Consider the following 16684-nt stretch of genomic DNA (forward strand, 5'->3'; position numbering starts at 1 on the left):
GGGGGTAGGGGGGCCTCTCTGGAGGGGGCAACAGTATGAGACATGCAGTTAGCATTCATCTGGATATTTACTTCAATGTGTCCTGTTAAGCTTGTCTGTGGTGGGAATCTGATGCTAACCTCAACGTCCACTTGGGAATTAAAAATATAGTTCATCCCACTTAACAATTCCCATGTGGAATCTGACTAATGGCCTGTTGTTCTTTTGTAGTATGAATCATGTTTGAAAACACGATACGTGAACATGTGTAGCTAGTATTACATGATGTGTTTTTAGTTTAGTTGATTAATTTGACCATTTAAAAAAAACAAGCACACATAAAACTTGAAAAAGCCATTGGATGATTAAATAATTCACATACTCTGTACTGTAGCCATCAGAAATGGCAGTGCCAGATACGTCTACTCTAAGTCCTACCAGAAGGGAAAGGCCTATCCAGTTAACTCGGCTGGTCAGATACTGACTAGATTGGAGGGTAGTCACTAGTATCAGGGGTGGTGCTGACGTGAAGCACCCAGGGAGAGAGGTGTCGACAGCGGCGGGAGAGAGACAGGAGAGACCATGGGTTGGTTCTCTGCACTGGTTATGAGTAAGAGAAGCCAGGCGCCAGGCTGTGTCAAGCCCTTGGGGAGGTGTGTGTGTGTGTGTGTGTGTGTGTGTGTGTGTGTGTGTGTGTGTGTGTGTGTGTGTGTGTGTGTGTGTGTGTGTGTGTGTGTGTGTGTGTGTGTGTGTGTGTGTGTGTGTGTGTGTGTGTGTGTGTGTGTGTGTGTGTGTGTGTGTGTGTGTGTGTGTATATAGTGGTACAGGGTTGGGGTTCAGTGTTAGGTTCTCCATCTGTTCCCCAGCAACTCAGGCCTTTAAATTATTCAGTTAGGTTATTAGCTACACTTATCGTTGAGCCCCACGCCCCTGTCGATTAATCAGCCGTCAGAGCAGGTGCCTGGCTGTTACTGTGAAACTCACGACCAGGAGAGGAGCTGGGAGAAGCAAAGCTCTGGGCTCTCTGGGTTTCGGGTTGGCAGGGCCTGAATAATTTAGAGGTTTTAACCAATAACCGGGCTCGCCGCCGTGTAAACACAAGCAATTTCATTAAGCTGTGCTATTCCTAAGAGTTGAATCGAGGAATGTGCTTACAGGCTGAGAGTGTGAGTGAGAAAGTGAGCGCCTGTGTATAAAGTTACCGCTTCGCAAGCTAGGGTCCTGGAATCATCCCATTTGATTGTTCGATCTACAAATAGGTTAACCGTAAAGCAGAATAGGATAGTTGTTACCAACCACTGCGAATGGACAGCGGTGGGTTTTTAACTGAGAGTCGAGGCTAATTAGCTAGCGTATTAATTCTTATTTCTTCTGTCCTTTACTGTTCAGAAGTAGGGCCATTAATTAAGGGCTGAGGAGAAGTTTATGTTTTACAACCAAATTCAATCTCAATTTTTTGTGTAAAGGGCATGTTATAGAAGAGTCCTCTTTTTTTTGTGTGTGATTTGACTTGGTTTTGAGAAACGTATCCTCCCCTACCCCGCCATACACGTCTTTCGTTCTGCACTATTGGAGCCACGTATTAACATTAGCAAAGGCTCCATAAACAAATCCGTCCTTTTAGAAATGGCAGAGCTCTGTGTAATGATGCAGGTCTTTTAGATGTTGTACGCATGAAATTGTGTCATTCCGAACTTTATCTGCACTGTTGTGGCACAAATCCAAGTCATTGGGCCGATTATTAGATTTTTTTGGTGCCAAATCATCCGAAAGTATCTCAAATTGATTGTGAAGCTCAACAACGTCACTTATAAATTAATTGGACATGATGCGCGAAAAATGCTAATATCGGTCCCATGACATAAATGGGATTTGTGCCACAAATGCTAAAGCGTTAGCATGTGTAAACAATGCCAAGGAAACTTAACCAAAGTATGGATTGCTGTCATACCTTGTCCATAGAATGCTTACAGGGTAAGGAAATCAATGTCATTTTGTAATTTGGGTGAACTATCCCTTTTAAGTCATATTAATGTCACAAATTCAACATTTGAACTGCAGATGGTTATACAGTACCACAATTATAGATCGGCCATATTGGCAATAAACCTGTGATATGCTTGAAAATAGCCAGCAGAAGTTGATTCCAGTTCAATGATGGTATGGAAGGAATTTACAATATACATTATGGACTGTAACGCTGTTCTCGAAATAAGACTACAACACCAAATAAGACAACTATCATTGTGGAATACATTGTTTTCATTTGAGAAATTATGCAAAACACTCTTATCCAGAGGAACGTACCGTAAGTGCATTCAGCAGAAGTAGCTAAAACATTACCTGTATGTACTAAACAGTGTGTGTGAAGACAGTAGACTAACCGTTGCTGGTATTTCTGCAGCCAGACTGTATCATCCTGCAGCATAGATCACAGCGGGGTCAGAACCAGTCAGTGTTTAACATCCAAAGTACCTTCAGCCTAATGTGTGTCATCTGCCATCTTAAATCATCCAGGCCCTGCTTTGATACCAACGCCAGCTTTCTGTCTGCGGAGCTACTAAAACCCAGTCTACATACTCCTCTCTGTGTGTGTTTATGTGTGTGTGTTTCTCTGTGTGTGTTTCTCTCTGTGTGTGTTTCTCTCTCTCTTTCTCTCTCTCTTTGTGTGTGTGTGTGTTTGACCAGTAGGTAGTGATTAGGTCATGCTCCCTCTGTGTCAGCACTGATAAGAAGGCCCAGGTCTACTTTGATAGGGCCACTGGCCTGTCAGGAAGCCTAGTTTAAACTGACAGCTTTATCCAGATGCTGTTTCCGCTCTCTTCCTGTAAGGATGTTATTGATAGGAGTGCACCAGGTCTCCTACAGCACTGGCCCCTAGGGAGAGGGATACTGGTATTAGTAACCTGTGACTCAAGTAGTACACCAGACCACTATAAGTTATGTATGGTAGTACACCAGGACCCATACTGTAGAGATATAGTGATACAGCATTGGTCAGGGAAAGGGGGATACCTAGTCAGTTGTACAACTGAATGTATTTAACTGAAATGTGTCTTCTGTATTTAACCCAACCCCTCTGAATCAGAGAGGTGCGGGGGCTTGCCTTAATCGACGTCCACGTCATCTGTAACCTACACCAGACCACTGTGTTATGGATGGGGGTAGACCAGGACCTCCAACACTGCCCCATAGTATACAGTAGGGACCTTGAGGACAGGGATACAGTGTAAACGTATAGGGTCATTATAACTTCTACGTACCTTCTATCTATTTGTAGACGTTCAAGAGTGGCCTGGAGTGCTTTTTAACCAAACCCCCTCCCCCTAACCAAACCTCCAGCGGGACACAGAATGAATGGGCTTGCGGGCCGGATCCTGTCCGCGGGCTGCATGTTGCCCACCCCTAGTGTAACCTAACGTATCCTAAGAGTAAAGTAGTTTACTACAGCTTCTGCTGTGGGGCTATGACCATGTCTGTTATCCATGTGTTTAAAACAATAGTAGAGGAGTAAAACCACTACAAAGGCTGTGTCCGAACTGTTGGCTCAAAACAAATGTGATACATAGCAAGAACAATGTGCGGTAGCTTCTTTTCTTTGAGCTATGTTGTGTAAGAAAGAGCAGATTTATCTGCTGATACCTTTGAATGATCTATTCCTTCCAGCTGACCACCAGCAAAATATATCAGATTTATCAGGAATTCCTACTTTTCTGTCATGTGTGCTCCATTTGTCCCCCGAGCCAGAATCCAGATTTTCCACATTTTGCATGTTGTTGTGGTCACATCCCTAACAATGTATTGAAGCTTTAATATTATTTGTAATGGTGGATGGGCCCACTTTCCGCTAATAAATCACAATGTTTACTGACTTACTGAGTGAGGGAGTGAGTGAGTGCTGCAGGGAGCCAATCGATTGCAGGCAAGATGGATGCAGCCATTACTGAATATTCTGTGTCAGGGAAATAGGCCTCTAATGACTCTACTGTCTAAATGGGATCCTGTACTGTTGTTTTCGCATGCTGCAGTCTGTGTTTTATCAGTCACATCTCACATTGTGCCTGCTAAACTGACATCATCACTATTGTTTATATTCTAGAATGACAAAAGTTCTGTTATGTCCTTAGTTATTCAGATGTCTCAAGGAATGCATTTTCTGATGTGTGTTTTAATAGTATTCAACACACATTTTCATATTTACTCTCATCTTTTACAGAAGCGTTCGGGTGGCGCCCAAGAAGGTGGGCGGGGCTCCGTCCCCAGGCTCCTCCACTCCTGTCCCATCAGCCACCGCTGCTGTGGCGGCCGCCGGGACACCAGTCAACAACGTTGCCGTGGTTTCCACGGGCGATGCCTCCCAGAGCACCACCGCTGAGGCTGCAGCCGGTGAGTCCCAGACATTAGGAGGTATGTTAGGTGTCTCAGCAGTAAGGTTACCATGCTACGGAGACAGCACGTCAGAGCTGCATCAAAGAAGAAGTCAGTGACAACACCAAGAATTCCAGCTAGCCAAGCCCAAGGAAAATACCTGTCAAAAAACTATCTTTTGGTATTTGTTTCATTAGTCCACTGTTGATACAGTCCCGAAATGTTTTGCTTGTCCGCAGTGAAGTTTTCAAGATTTTGAACTTTCAAAATACAGAAAGTGTCACAGTATGATGCGATTTGCAGCTTATCTGACAGTAAACGAGTCGTCTTATCCTCTTCCTAAAACCTGTGTTGATACCACAGTCCCTAATCTGCCTCCTTAAGCCCTAGGAGTACTTCTATGTTAGGTTCCATAGATCAGTCCCTCAGTATAAGGCGGCAGGTAGCCTAGTGGTTAAGAGCGTTGGGCCTGTAACTGAATGGTCGCTGGTTCGAATCCCCGAGCCGACTAGGTGAAAAATCTGCCGACGTGTCCTTGAGCAAGGCACTTAACCCTCATTGCTCCTGTAAGTCACTCTGGGTAAGAGCGTCTGCTAGATGACTAAAATGTAGTATAGTATTTCAGTGTGTATTTCTGAATGTTCCCTCCGCGCTGTGTAATCCAGTTAGCCTGGAACAGAGCAGGCAGACCGAGCAGCATTATTACAGGATTAGTGTGTTATCAGGGATTACTGTCAGACGCTATATAGTACAGTACTCTGACTGCAGCCCTAATACTGACTTTTATTCTGTCTTAATGGGGTATTTATTTAGGTTTGGCTTAAATGTGATGATGTCATGTTGACATTAGGTAAAGAAGGAGTGATATTCTGTGTGTTGTAGAACTAGGAATTATACAGTGCATATGAATGCTAAGTTATGCATAACAAGTTATAGAATCATAGATTAATGTATAAACTTGACCAAGTCCACATTGTTTTCTATGCACCAGGCTCAGCTTAATAAAAGTGCTCAAATTTCTTTCAACTCAAGTAGAAGTCTTGTCTATTGAGTGGAGTAGGACTCCTTTAGTCCTTGGTGACAGTCGGTAAACACTGGGCAGAAGACCTATTGACATTTCCTTTCATGTTCTGTGTGTGGATAGAGCATGTTTTATATGTGTGTGTGTGTGTGTGTGTGTGTGTGTGTGTGTGTGTGTGTTTTAGGCGCTTGTGCATGTAGCCTACTATAGTGTTAGGCGGGAAATGTTTGTGTAAGTGTGTGCATACGGTTTGAGAGGAGTGTGTGTGAAAGGGGGTGAAGAGAGCGAGAGAGTGTGTGGGTTTAAGGGGGGCCAGTGGGAGGATTAATGGAGATAAGTTAATTTACTCCTCCACTGTTTGAAGGAGCTACTTCATGTCCACCGGGAGCCTCTCAGCAGGCCACACAACACAGTGGTGCTTAAAGACGGGCCCCCGTGTCCACACACACACATTCCAGTCCACACCACAGCCTGTCATTCCCTAAGAGTTATCCCTGCTCTGAGACCTTCCCTTACGGCTGGGAAAACAAGCCCACCGAACACCAGAGGAATCGCCTCCACGTATTCAGCCGGGCATTATGGAATTTATGGGCGACAGTGAAATAGAATTTATTGCCAGATCAATCAAACATTGTGCTTTGTAGACGTTATAGACTCGTGTGTCTCTGCCGCACGGACGGTGTCGTAAAGCACCTGGAAGTAATTTCATGAATATGCGCCGAAAGCGATGAAAGCAAATGTGTTAATTTAAAAAAGTATACTTTTTTGCTTACTTTATGTTAAATAATTTTCACTATTTACCGGAACATTTAAAAATTGTTCAGTCCAATATCAGCTCAAAAGGTAAACGAATCCTGTATGCATAGGGGTGTGTAAAAGGAAAACCCTGCTAATATCCATGCTGGTTTGTAAAACAAAATCTGCATGAATATTCCCTGATGAATGTAGCATTAATTAGGCCATACATGAACAAAATGATCTATGCCCAAGTGGAAGGAAGCTCTACATCATCCACTATCTAACACCAGACAATTACACTACACTTATCCCACACACACATACATCCACCCGTTCTGTAACATTAGAATGGGAACCCTCTGAAACCCTCACCAGATTTATTGAGCCACTCGTTCCTTCAGTGTGGTAATGTATTGGTGTGGAGGAGGGCCAATGTATTGTCATATCCTGCTACCAGACTAGTAATGATAATGATACTAATAATGATACTGATACTAATACTGATACTAATAATGATACTGATACTAATACTGATACTGATACTAATACTGATACTGATACTAATAATGATACTGATACTAATACTGATACTAATAATGATACTGATACTAAAAATGATACTAATAATGATACTGATACTAATAATGGTACTGGTAATGATAATGATACTGGTAATGATAATGATACTGATAATGATACTGATACTAATAATGATACTGATACTAATAATGATACTAATAATGATATTGATACTAATAATAATGATACTGATACTAATAATGATACTGATACTAATAATAATGATACTGATACTAATAATAATGATACTGATACTACTAATAATAATGATACTAATAATGATACTGATACTAATAATAATGATACTGATACTACTAATAATAATGATACTAATAATGATACTGATACTAATAATGATAATGATGCTAATAATGATACTGATAATGATTCTGATACTGATACTAATAATGATACTGATACTAATAATGATACTGATAATGATTCTGATACTAATAATGATACTGATACTAATAATGATACTGATAATGATTCTGATACTAATAATGGTACTGATACTAATAATGATACTGATACTAATAATGATACTGATACTAATAATGATACTGATGCTAATGATGCTAATAATGATACTAATAATGATACTGATACTAATAATGATACTGATACTAATAATGATACTGATACTAATAATGATACTGATAATGATTCTGATACTGATAATGATTCTGATACTAATAATGATACTGATACTAATAATGATACTTATAATGATTCTGATACTAATAATGATTCTGATACTAATAATGATTCTGATACTAATAATGATACTGATAATGATTCTGATACTAATAATGATTCTGATAATGATTCTGATACTAATAATGATTCTGATACTAATAATGAACCACTGGATTATCTCCAGAAACCACATTTATACTCCACTCCTTTATGTTGAAATGCATTGAGGTGGATGAGGGGTGTGTGTGTGTACGCTCTTCTGTTCGTGTGTGTCTACTGTCCTGTCTTGCTCCCAGACTAATAATGAGGCTCTCTGGTTTCCACCAGGATCAGCCAGCGCCAACCTGCCATCTGTCCCCACGCTGTCCCCAATGACCCGGGACACAGCCCCCAGTATGAGGTGATACGTCACTACACACACCACCTGAACACGAGAGATCCCTCTCACACACACACACACACACACACACACACACACACACACACACACACACACACACACACACACACACACACACACACACATTCTTAATTTTCTATTTGTGTTGTGATGTAAGACAATATTGTGGATTCTGTAGTGGTTTTAGCTGCTGCTTTGTAGATCAATTTCAGTTAGAAAGTCACCTCTATGCATTTTAATATTCTATAATACATATTTGCCGGTTTGAATATGAGTGTCTAATCTTCCCCTCAGTATCTCAGAGAGGCTGGAGCATGCTCTGGAGAAGGCTGCCCCCCTACTGAGAGAGATCTTTGTGGACTTTGCCCCCTTCCTCTCTCGCACCCTGCTGGGTAGTCACGGACAGGAGCTCCTCATCGAAGGCACCAGTAAGTACCCGTCTAGAGAGCAACATGGACCACATGGATTCCCACACAAATCAAATGCATTTATAAAGCCCTTTTTACATCAGCAGATGTCACAAAGTCCTTATACACACACACACACACACACACACACACACACACACACACACACACACACACACACACACACACACACACACACACACACACACACACACACACTAGATTATAAGGATATCAAACTCGTCTTTTAATATGAACCACTTATCTCAATAAAACGTTTCTCTAGATTTCCGACCTGACTGTCAATGATCTGAGGGCTAAACCTACCATCCCACCCTCAGACACAGCCACACTAGTATACACACTGCAGAATGACGGGCCATTTCACACGCTTCATCTAAACAGCACTAACACAGGCCCTTTGGTCATGACATCAAGGCTGGTAGAGGCCTCAATAGAGTGGACCAGTTTGAACTAACTGATTGTAGCTGTGCTGCGGTACGGGGAGGGGCGGGTCCTAGAGGCCTGGGTCAGGGGTCAGCCCACTAATAGGAGTGTTTGGGATGTCTACTGCCACCAAACAAAATGGAAAGTTGATTGATAGCTGCAGGGGGGATGAGGGGGGGTTAGGGATTTGTGTGTGTGGGGGGTAGTGGGTGGGTGTGTCTAGGAGTGTGGGGGGATTATGTGTGTGTATCCATACATACGTGTGTTCGTGGGCGTGCACAGACCAGAGTAACTGAGAATGCAGAGGTCACTGTCCCTTTTCCTCTCTGCGTATGAAATGACCCCTGGCCACTCCACTGGCCCCACCCCCTGCCCCCCTCTGCCCCTCTAAGACCTTCCACCACTATAGGATCAATGAGACATATGCTGAACCACGTCTCAGCCTGTAATACAAGGCTCAATATGTATTAGTTTACAGTAACATCATGTCCACTCATTAGGCCACATCAATACTACTCTGTCCCCACGCAGATGTCGCCGGATTAGGTACTTCTGGTCAGATTGTGTGTGTGTGTGTGTGTGTGTGTGTGTGTGTGTGTGTGTGTGTGTGTGTGTGTGTGTGTGTGTGTGTGTGTGTGTGTGTGTGTGTGTGTGTGTGTGTGTGTGTGTGTGTGTGTGTGTGTGTGTGTGTGTGTGTGTGTGTGTGTGTGTGTGTGTGTGTGTGTGTGTTCATTGGAGCGTGCACACACTACTACACACGTCTACATTTTTACTGAAGAAGGCGGCCAAAATGGTTGTTATGGCAGTGAAATTGTATTTCAGTTTAAACTTTCATTCTCTTGTCTCTATCTCTCGCTTTTTCTCTCCCTCTCTCTCTCCACGTCCTCTCTCTCCCTGTCTCACTCCCCTCCTCTCTCTCTCTCTCTCTCTCTCTCTCTCTCTCTCTCTCTCTCTCTCTCTCTCTCTCTCTCTCTCTCTCTCTCTCTCTCTCTCTCTCCCTGTCTCTCTCCATGTCCTCTCTCCCTCTCTCTCTCTCCACGTTCTCCCTGTCTCTCTCCCCTCCTCTCTCTTTCTCCAGGTCTGGTGTGTATGAAGTCCAGCAGTTCGGTGGTAGAGCTGGTCATGCTGCTCTGTTCTCAGGCAAGTCTTCCATCTTTGTCTCTCTCTGCCTCCTCCTCTTCACCCCATCTGAGTTATCGTCCCGATCGTCCTCACCTTGAGTGCAGTAACTCCAGGATGGAGAGATAGATGAACCATCTCTTCCTATCTCTCCTCCTCACCTCCCCTCAGGCCACAGTCTCCCCAATCTCTCGCTCCCTTTCTCCAAACAAGAGAGAAGGCATCTTTAATGACCATTGATATTGGCCTTAAGGTCAAGGGTTCCCGACCTGTCCGTCCACCTTTGACCCTTAGCGTCGGCCCCGGTGGCCCTCAGCGTTCCTCTGTGGCTGGGGCCAACCTGATGAGGAGGGGAAAATGCTGCTTTGCATTGATTACGGTTAGCAGCCTAGCCTCCCCTTCTGTTTGGTTGCGTTCTGTGTCCAAGTTTATTTAGTGTGGCGCTGATGGAGGATTCATGAATACAGATGAAGGAATCATAGCAGGTGTGGTGCAGCAGTAGATCAATGGGCTGGGTGTCAATAAACTGGAGATAGATCACACAGCTAATGGTGGGGAGCAGGGATCAGGGAGAGGCCATGGTCTGATGGTCCTGACTGGACATTTACATTCATGGATACACCGCACACACGCTCAGGCAGGCACACACACACAGGTAAGTGCACACACACACGCTCACACACACGTAAGCACACACACACACATCTGTAAGCACATACACATACACACGAGTACACAGAAATACACAAACACCCACCCACACGTCCACACACATACAAACGCCCCCACACCCACACACAGTGTGTTACACACACATGGATGAGAGACACACCTCGTACGTAATCACAAACATACTATTCCCTTATAGGCTTGTAAGAACACATACACTGTTCCTATACAGACAAGTACCCAACCAAATGCACCCACACTCCCACAGTGCAGAGACACACACTCACCACCAAAGATACAGGATAATAACTGTATCCCCGCTGGGCCTTGTTTGTTAGCAGAAGAGGGGTTTACTATTTAAAACACCACAAAAACCAGAAAACACAGTTGATTAATGACACCTCTCTCTCAGACCGCACTGCGCTTTTTTTAATCTGTTTTATTTTCAAAAGAAACACCACCTTTCATCTGCCTTTTTCCTCTCCTCCCCTTTTCCTCCCCTCCATCCCATTTACTTCCCATTATTCACTTCACTTGTTCTCCAAAAGAGAGGTAATCTAGAGAGATTACACATCCGTTCTGGTGTCACCGGGGCAGTGTGGATGTGGGCTAGCGGGGTGTGGGGACGTCGGGGAGGGGAAGTGAACCCTAGCGGTCCTGGCGAGAGGGAGGGAGCGGAGAATAAATGACATGCTCTAATGCCCCTATTTGTCATATCTGTCAGGGTGTTGTTTAATGCTAATATAATCAAAGGCAGAATCTGGTGATTGCCGACCGAGAGAAAGAGGGCCCCTGGCCTCCAGTCCCACTGGTCTCTCTCTGTCTCTCTGAAGCATTATGACTTTCTCTCTCTATGGGAAAAGGGAACGGTCCAAGATGGCGTTGATTGCTTCAGTAAATCATCCAACCAAATTCTCTCACAGCCGAAGCAAATGTAATTGTGTGGATGGGAGGAAAGGAGGAGGGAGGGGGTGTTGGGGAGTATGGTGATATGATCTACCTTGATGAGGAGAGAGAGAGAGAGAGGGAGACCGGGGCTCAGAGAGAGAGGGAGAGAGAGGGAGACCGGGGCTCAGAGAGAGAGGGAGACCGGGGCTCAGAGAGAGAGGGAGACCGGAGCTCAGAGAGAGAGGGACCGGGGCTCAGAGAGAGAGGGACCGGGGCTCAGAGAGAGAGAGAGAGAGAGGGAGACCGGGGCTCAGAGAGAGAGAGAGAGAGAGAGGGAGACCGGGGCTCAGAGAGAGAGGGACCGGGGCTCAGAGAGAGAGGGACCGGGGCTCAGAGAGAGAGGGACCGGGGCTCAGAGAGAGAGGGACACCGGGGCTCAGAGAGAGAGAGACACCGGGGCTCAGAGAGAGAGGGACACCGGGGCTCAGAGAGAGAGGGACACCGGGGCTCAGAGAGAGAGAGACACCGGGGCTCAGAGAGAGAGAGACACCGGGGCTCAGAGAGAGAGAGACACCGGGGCTCAGAGAGAGAGGGACACCGGGGCTCAGAGAGAGAGAGACACCGGGGCTCAGAGAGAGAGGGACACCGGGGCTCAGAGAGAGAGGGACACCGGGGCTCAGAGAGAGAGGGACACCGGGGCTCAGAGAGAGAGGGACACCGGGGCTCAGAGAGAGAGGGACACCGGGGCTCAGAGAGAGAGGGACACCGGGGCTCAGAGAGAGAGGGACACCGGGGCTCAGAGAGAGAGGGACACCGGGGCTCAGAGAGAGAGGGACACCGGGGCTCAGAGAGAGAGGGACACCGGGGCTCAGAGAGAGAGGGACACCGGGGCTCAGAGAGAGAGGGACACCGGGGCTCAGAGAGAGAGGGACACCGGGGCTCAGAGAGAGAGGGACACCGGGGCTCAGAGAGAGAGGGACACCGGGGCTCAGAGAGAGAGGGACACCGGGGCTCAGAGAGAGAGGGACACCGGGGCTCAGAGAGAGAGGGACACCGGGGCTCAGAGAGAGAGGGACACCGGGGCTCAGAGAGAGAGGGACACCGGGGCTCAGAGAGAGAGGGACACCGGGGCTCAGAGAGAGAGGGACACCGGGGCTCAGAGAGAGAGGGACACCGGGGCTCAGAGAGAGAGGGACACCGGGGCTCAGAGAGAGAAGGAGAGGGACACCGGGGCTCAGAGAGAGAAGGAGAGGGAGACCGGGGCTCAGAGAGAGAAGGAGAGGGAGACCGGGGCTCAGAGAGAGAAGGAGAGGGAGACCGGGGCTCAGAGAGAGAAGGAGAGGGAGACCGGGGCTCAGAGAGAGAAGGAGAGGGAGACCGGGGCTCAGAGAGAGAAGGAGAGGGAGACAGGGGCTCAGAGAGAGAGGGAGAGGGAGACCGGGGCTCAGAGAGAGAAGGAGAGGGAGACAGAGAGAGAAGGAGAGGGAGACGGGGCTCAGAGAGAGAGGGAGAGGGACCGAGAGAGAGAGGGAGAGGGACCGAGAGAGAGAGGGAGAGGGACCGAGAGAGAGAGGGAGAGGGACCGAGAGAGAGAGGGAGAGGGACCGAGAGAGACAGGGAGAGGGACCGAGAGAGAGAGGGACCGAGAGAGAGGGACCGGGGCTCAGAAAGAGAGAGAGAGAGAGGGACCGGGGCTCAGAAAGAGAGAGAGAGAGAAACAAGATCTGTTTTTCTTCCCTGGGCTAAATTCCATCTTCCAGCCAGACTTGTGTTGTGGCGATAATTATATTTTTTCCTGTGATTTGCGTGCACCTCTGTTTCCCCTCTCTCTCTCTGACTGGGAAATTGAGAGAAAGAAGGAAAGAAAGGCAGGGAGTGATTGATGATGTTATGTAGCCCAGCCGCAGGGCCCTCCGGCACAGGAAATGCTCTTGAACCCCACAGGAAGCGCTTCAATCGGCAGCCATCTTGAGAATGTAGACCCTAGTGAGCGAGCCCCAAGCGCTGGTCTACGATGGGAGGAGATTGAGATGATTTTGATTGATTCTTCTCTTCCCCCCCCCCCCTCCTCTCACTTCATCCCTCTCATCCAAGATGGCGCAATGCGCGATAGCTATCGTGTCTGAAATGTTTTATTAATTTCTTGAGGGGTTGAGATGGAGTGGGACCGGGGTCAGAGGTCGAGAGGCTAGGGGCCACAGAGGAGTTTTTAATCACGCCTCGTATGAGACATACAACACAGGGCCACTTCAGCCTGGCATTGAGGAGGGGATACTAAACCACTGTTTGATAGGACCCCGTCTGTAAAGAACGCTACTCCTCTACCCAATTAAAGATCCATTTTGATCCGAGATCAGAGACATTCATGTCAGAGACGTTATTGCTTCATTGCTTGGTCTCTTGTGGTTGTATTGATCAGCATATACAAACTGTGGAATAATGGCGTGGTAGTGTGGTTTCATAAACGGCTTGTACTCTACCCAGGGATAGATACCCAGGGATAGATACCCAGGGATAGATACCCAGGGATAGATACCCAGGGATAGATACCCAGGGATAGATACCCAGGGATAGATTCCCAGGGATAGATACCCAGGGATAGATACCCAGGGATAGATACCCAGGGATAGATACCCAGGGATAGATACCCAGGGATAGATTCCCAGGGATAGATTCCCAGGGATAGATTCCCAGGGATAGATTCCCAGGGATAGATTCCCAGGGATAGATACCCAGGGATAGATCCAGCATTTCTCTCTCTAGGATGAGGTACAGTCGTGTTGATGTACCGTAGGTCCAGTTGTTGTTGATAAAGGAAGGCATTTCATTTTGCTGTTTAATGTTTCAATTAACTCATTGGTTTTCTGGCATCCGTGGGCTTTTTAGTAAGTCAACCAGGAATGTTATTTTCATTTGGATGACAATCTAACTTTGGGTTGATGAGGAATTGCATCCACGCTCATTGTTAGTCGGGTCCTTTAGGACTAAAACGAGGGATGGAAGAGAGACGGTTTAGCTCTAGTCCAGCTCCCCAGGCGGAGTATCAAGACATCCCGTTCCTCTCAGGTAATTGCTTGCGATGGATCCTTCAAAGCTGAGACTTGTTGGGTATTACGTGACTATCATCTCTGAGACTCCGTCAGTCTGAGCTCACCGCTCTCTCCTCACCGCCAACGCCCTTAATTCGCCATGACAGGCTCTCTCCATGACAACGAGCAGTGGCCTAGCTTCTCTCTGTCACCATGTCGGATCTACAGCCTTCAAAGGTGCATCGCTTAAAAAGGTTTCCATCCACAACACTGATAAATAGATAATGCTGACTCAGTTAAGTCTGTGTCTCTGTCTGTGTGTGTGTGTCTGTGTGCATACGTGTGCTAAGCTAGTCTCCTCTCTCCTCCACTCCACTCTGATAAATCATCTCATTGGATACAGGACAGTCCACTATCAGAGAGGCGGCTGTCAGATGAATCAGCCAGCAGCAGTGTCTGTGTCCTGTAGATCACTGGTTATTGTCTGAACAGTCTGTCAGGACATCCAACCTTACAGCACTTATCACTACATCCCTCCTGTACATAGAGAGGTGTAGAGGGAGGAGTCGACTACCATCCTGTACATAGAGAGGTGTAGAGGGAGGAGTCGACTACCATCCTGTACATAGAGAGTTGGGGGAGTCAACTACCATCCTGTACATAGAGAGGTGGGGGAGTCGACTACCATCCTGTACATAGAGAGGTGTGGAGGGAGGAGTCGACTACCATCCTGTACATAGAGAGTTGGGGGAGTCAACTACCATCCTGTACATAGACAGGTGTGGAGGGAGGAGTCAACTACCATCCTGTACATAGAGAGGTGTGGAGGGAGGAGTCAACTACCATCCTGTACATAGAGAGGTGTGGAGGGAGGAGTCAACTACCATCCTGTACATAGAGAGGTGTGGAGGGAGGAGTCAACTACCATCCTGTACATAGAGAGGTGGGGGAGTCAACTACCATCCTGTACATAGAGAGGTGTGGAGGGAGGAGTCAACTACCATCCTGTACATAGAGAGGTGTGGAGAGAGGAGTCAACTACCATCCTGTACATAGAGAGGTGTGGAGGGAGGAGTCAACTACCATCCTGTACATAGAGAGGTGTGGAGAGAGGAGTCGACTACCATCCTGTACATAGAGAGGTGTGGAGGGAGGAGTCAACTACCATCCTGTACATAGAGAGGTGTGGAGAGAGGAGTCAACTACCATCCTGTACATAGAGAGGTGTGGAGAGAGGAGTCGACTACCATCCTGTACATAGAGAGGTGTGGAGGGAGGAGTCAACTACCATCCTGTACATAGAGAGGTGTGGAGGGAGGAGTCAACTACCATCCTGTACATAGAGAGGTGTGGAGGGAGGAGTCAACTACCATCCTGTACATAGAGAGGTGTGGAGGGAGGAGTCAACTACCATCCTGTACATAGAGAGGTGTGGAGAGAGGAGTCAACTACCATCCTGTACATAGAGAGGTGTGGAGGGAGGAGTCAACTACCATCCTGTACATAGAGAGTTGGGGGAGTCAACTACCATCCTGTACATAGAGAGGTGTGGAGGGAGGAGTCAACTACCATCCTGCACATAGAGAGGTGTGGAGGGAGGAGTCAACTACCATCCTGTACATAGAGAGGTGTGGAGGGAGGAGTCAACTACCATCCTGTACATAGAGAGTTGGGGGAGTCAACTACCATCCTGTACATAGAGAGGTGTGGAGGGAGGAGTCAACTACCATCCTGCACATAGAGAGGTGTGGAGGGAGGAGTCAACTACCATCCTGTACATAGAGAGTTGGGGGAGTCGACTACCATCCTGTACATAGAGAGGTGTGGAGGGAGGAGTCAACTACCATCCTGTACATAGAGAGGTGTGGAGGGAGGAGACAACTACCATCCTGCACATAGAGAGGTGTGGAGGGAGGAGTCAACTACCATCCTGTACATAGAGAGTTGGGGGAGTCAACTACCATCCTGCACATAGAGAGGTGTGGAGGGAGGAGTCAACTACCATCATGTACATAGAGAGGTGTGGAGGGAGGAGTCAACTACCATCCTGTACATAGAGAGGTGTGGAGGGAGGAGTCAACTACCATCCTGTACATAGAGAGGTGTGGAGGGAGGAGTCAACTACCATCCTGCACATAGAGAGGTGTGGAGGGAGGAGTCAACTACCATCCTGTACATAGAGAGGTGTGGAGGGAGGAGTCAACTACCATCCTGTACATAGAGAGGTGTGGAGGGAGGAGTCAACTACCATCCTGCACATAGAGAGGTGTGGAGGGAGGAGTCAACTACCATCCTGTACATAGAGAGGTGTGGAGGGAGGAGTCGACTACCATCCTGTACA

At 46.9% G+C, this 16684-nt stretch overlaps 1 protein-coding gene across 6 annotated transcripts in view; it reads left to right on the forward strand.

Annotated features, from left to right (window-relative positions):
* Positions 1-16684, forward strand: part of LOC139567059 (lipopolysaccharide-responsive and beige-like anchor protein) — a 351617-nt gene that overhangs the window by 119873 nt on the left and 215060 nt on the right. For 5 of the 6 annotated variants that reach the window (XM_071388496.1, XM_071388499.1, XM_071388500.1 and 2 more), the window contains exons 31-34: positions 4196-4365; positions 7712-7784; positions 8079-8212; positions 9717-9778. In XM_071388496.1, the coding sequence (XP_071244597.1) occupies positions 4196-4365; positions 7712-7784; positions 8079-8212; positions 9717-9778 (439 nt within the window). The remainder of the gene's footprint in view (positions 1-4195; positions 4366-7711; positions 7785-8078; positions 8213-9716; positions 9779-16684) is intronic. The other variant, XM_071388498.1, reaches the window with a different exon arrangement.

This window comes from Salvelinus alpinus, unplaced genomic scaffold (genome assembly GCF_045679555.1).
Source record: "Salvelinus alpinus unplaced genomic scaffold, SLU_Salpinus.1 scaffold_41, whole genome shotgun sequence".
Classification (NCBI taxonomy): domain Eukaryota; kingdom Metazoa; phylum Chordata; class Actinopteri; order Salmoniformes; family Salmonidae; genus Salvelinus; species Salvelinus alpinus.